The 3,645-nt window shown below is 59.3% G+C and overlaps 1 protein-coding gene across 1 annotated transcript in view; it reads right to left on the minus strand.

Moving 5' to 3' along the window:
• SECISBP2 (SECIS binding protein 2) overlaps window positions 1-3,645 on the minus strand; it is a 41,300-nt gene that overhangs the window by 9,253 nt on the left and 28,402 nt on the right. The window contains exon 11 of the mRNA XM_077759333.1: window positions 132-295. Within this exon, the coding sequence (XP_077615459.1) occupies window positions 132-295 (164 nt within the window). The remainder of the gene's footprint in view (window positions 1-131; window positions 296-3,645) is intronic.

The raw sequence follows: 3,645 nt of genomic DNA on the forward strand, positions 1-3,645 counted from the left end.
CCCGTGCTGGGGGGCTGGCGGGGGGGGGGGGGGGCACACTCACACCCAGAACGCTAAGAGCTGGAGGACGGAACGCACACACAGGAGGGTCCCAGGCTTCCCGCGCCCGGTTTCAAACGGACGCCCCGTACCTTCTTCAACGAGGTTGGCTTCTTGGCCTTGGGGACCTCCCTCTGCTTCCCCTTCTTCATCAGCGGGGCGCTGGAGTCCAAGGGGTTGTGCGGGGTCTTCAGCTGGTTGAAGTGGCCCTTCTTCCCAGACGCGGGGTCTCTGGAGAGAACTGGCACCGCCCCAACTGCCACATGGAGGGGACACACTCATCAGGCACTCACCGCGCCTGTGACCTCCTTTGCCTTCGTCAAACAGAAGCTCACACAACCCTGTGACAGGTGACGGCTCTCAGGGGACTTTAGTGTCTTCTGGGAGAGATTCAAAAGACCCATCGGCTGACCTAGGGAGAAGAGTCGTCCCTTCCCCTGATGGCACCCGCATGCTGCCCGAGAGAGGGGACAGTGGGCGGCCCCCTCCATAGGTGAGGAATTTGCAGACAGCACGTACTCACGACAGCTCCCCCTCCCTCTCCAAAAGGTACTACTGGTTTCCACACGTCCATCTCTCTCACTAGCTTGTGAGATTCTAGGAATACTTCCAGCAGATTCTCGAGTTTTCTAGACACAAGCATACTTTCCTACCTCTGCTCATGAGCAGCTGGTGACAAGCCCTCCACCACCAACCCCAGACCACAGTCCCCACTGGGTCCTTCCGCTGCATTTTCCCATCCTGCTCCACTTCCCACCTCGTCCGGCTCCCCAGAAACTTTACCTGTGCCCACCTCTCTTCCCTCTCTTTATTTAGGACAATTTCCAAACACACACCCAAGAACAGAGAACGGGACATCAAACCCCACATCCCCACTGTCCAGGGCCAACGACACCGCTACCTCCCCTCCCTCCTCGGGCTGGAACACAGGGGTTACTGCTGTTTTCTCAGCCGGCACGCCCGGTGCCCTGCTTCCGTGCACAACACGTCTGCACTCCGGCTCCAAGCCACTTCCGGCCGTGGCCCCACAAGGCTGCTGGTGACTCGAGCCACGCTCCCACGGCAGGTTTGAGACGTACACGTGATGAGCTGTTCCTGAAGAACCACCCTGGGCTGACCCTGATCACTTCGGTCCTCTGTCCCTGATGCCACCTCCCGGGGCAGGACCTCCACCGGGCTCCTGTGCTGGGGTCCCTGCTGCCTGGGCCCCTCCATCTGCCCACTGCCAGGTGACTCTCCACACAGCATGAGCGGGCTGCCTGAAAGTCCCTCCCACATGCACAGCGAAGTCGACCAACCCCCAGCGCCAAGAGCTGCCACCAAGCAGGACAAACTGTCATAAGCGATCACGTGCCCCCTCCAGAATGTGACTGAGGGCTTACAACAGACGGCAGAGTGCTCCTGGGGCTCCATCAAAGCCGCTGAGAAGAGCACGTTGGGGTGTCCCATCCAGGCTGCTCCCACCCTGTCTGCCGACAGCTGGCCGGACCAGGGCACGGTGCTCACGAAAACCTGCGGCTTCACGATCTCTGCTCGAAGGGCTGCCGAATTTAGCGCGATCATCCGGAAGTGGCCCAGCAGCAGGCAGTGCAGCCAGCCTGAGCCGTGGTCGTCTGCGGGCAAGCAGCAGCCAGAGCGAGGCCACCCACATCCCTGCCAGTGACACAGCCCGTGTGCACGTGCAGGCATCGTGTGAGTCCCAGGACCCCGAGCCACAGCAGGCCCAAGCTCGCTTGCGAGCGCACACACCTGTGAACACGTGGCGGAGGCCGTGTGAGCTCCATGTGGGTGAGCGCGACCTCCGATGAGTGTGCTGTGCAGATGCGGGGGTGACCCTGGAGCATCACGGACAGCAGAACAGTCCCCAAGCAGAGACTCTAGCAGCACACAGTCAGACCTGCGCAGTTACTAAAACCTCCCCAACAACGAAACCATCACCATCGCTGCCCCTCCGGGGGGGGGAGGGGGGGAGGCCGGGGTGGACACAAGACAACACATTAACTACAACACTCAGTCGTTGACAGACAACTCCGAGACTCTGGGAAAGGATGCCAAGAGAAGCAGGGAGTGCTGCTGGCTGTGGGCGTGGCTGACGACGGAGTCGAGGCAAACGTGAGAGCGCACGGGAGGCCAGGAGTCGAGCAGAAACTGTAAAGAGGGCCCTGCAGCAGGCCTGGCACGGCAGAAACACCAGTGAGGCTGAAGAGGAAGCAACACAGGGATTCAGTCCCAAGACAACAGGTGAAGAAACGTGACCCGAGCCTAAGGACAGTGGGGTGACGGCCAGCAGACTGCCAAACGCGTAATGGGGGTGCGGGAGGCAGAGAAACAGGCCTCAAAGTTCCCAAATGTGTGGAGAGCATCAGCGTCCAGAGCCGAGGCACAGCCAAGGCAGGACACGGGCACACCGCACGCGCCCCAGGCCCAGAGCCGACAGTCAACTGAACACACGACCGAGAGCAAGGGGACAGCAGCTCACCACACCCGTAAAAGGAGCGGGACAGGGTTGCCTGTGTCTCACAGACGACAGTGGGGGCCGGAGCGCGATGGCGCCCGGAGCACAGCCACGTCACATCTCACTCACTTCGCTCTACTGCACTCCATGGAGACTGCGCGTTTTACAAACCGAAGGTTCTGTGGCGATCCAGTGTTGGCATGTCTACTGGCGCCATTTTCCCAGTCAGATTTGCGCTTTGTGCCTCTGTGCAGCAGTTCTCACGAGATCTTAGTCTCTGTCACTGTTATTACTGGTTGTGGTGATCTGTAACCAGTGATCTTTAGTTTCACTTCTGTAACTGTAACTGGGGCCCCAGGAACCACGCCCACGTGAGACGGGGAACCAAATCAATCGATGTTGTGCATTGACTGCTCTCCTCTGAGCGGCCATTCCCCGGTCTCGATCCCCTCCTTGGGCGCCCCCCCATGCACCGAGACACCATCACTGAAATCAGGGCCAGTAACAATCCCACAAACGGCGTCGACACTCAAGCAAGAAAGAGGCCTGTGAAGGCCGAGACTGGCCCAAGCCGAGGACTCCTGCGCCAGGCGGCCAGGGTGTGAGCGCACGCTGGTGTCTGGAGGACACTGGAAATGCCGCTTCAGGGGGCACATGGACAGGAAGAGAGGGAAAAACAGGGTGCCTGGGTGGCGAGGACAGTTAATGTCCAATTCTCGATTTCGGTTCAAGTCACGATCTCACAGTCATGAGGCCAAGCCCTGCATCAGGCTCTGTGTTGGGACCTGCTCAAGATTCGCTCTCTCCTCCTCTGCCCTCCCCCTGGTTGCATGTCTGTGCACCCTTTCTAATTTTTTTTTTAATGTTTATTTTTGAGGGGTGCCTGGGTGGCTTAGTCGGTTAAGCGTCCGACTTTCGCTTATTTTTGAGAAAGAGAGAGAGACAGAATGTGAGTGGGGGAGGGGCAGAAAAAGAGGGGACAGAATCCAAAGCAGGCTCCAGGCTCTGAGCTGTCAGCACAGAGCCCGACGCAGGGCTTGAACCCAGTAACTGTTGAGATCATGACCTGAGCCACAGCAGGACACTTAACTGATGGAGCCACCCAGGCACTCCCGTCTTTCTTTCTTTAAATAAAGGGGGGGGGGGGGGGG

Source organism: Crocuta crocuta, unplaced genomic scaffold, assembly GCF_008692635.1.
Source record: "Crocuta crocuta isolate KB4526 unplaced genomic scaffold, BGI_CrCroc_1.0 scaffold41, whole genome shotgun sequence".
Lineage (NCBI taxonomy): Eukaryota > Metazoa > Chordata > Mammalia > Carnivora > Hyaenidae > Crocuta > Crocuta crocuta.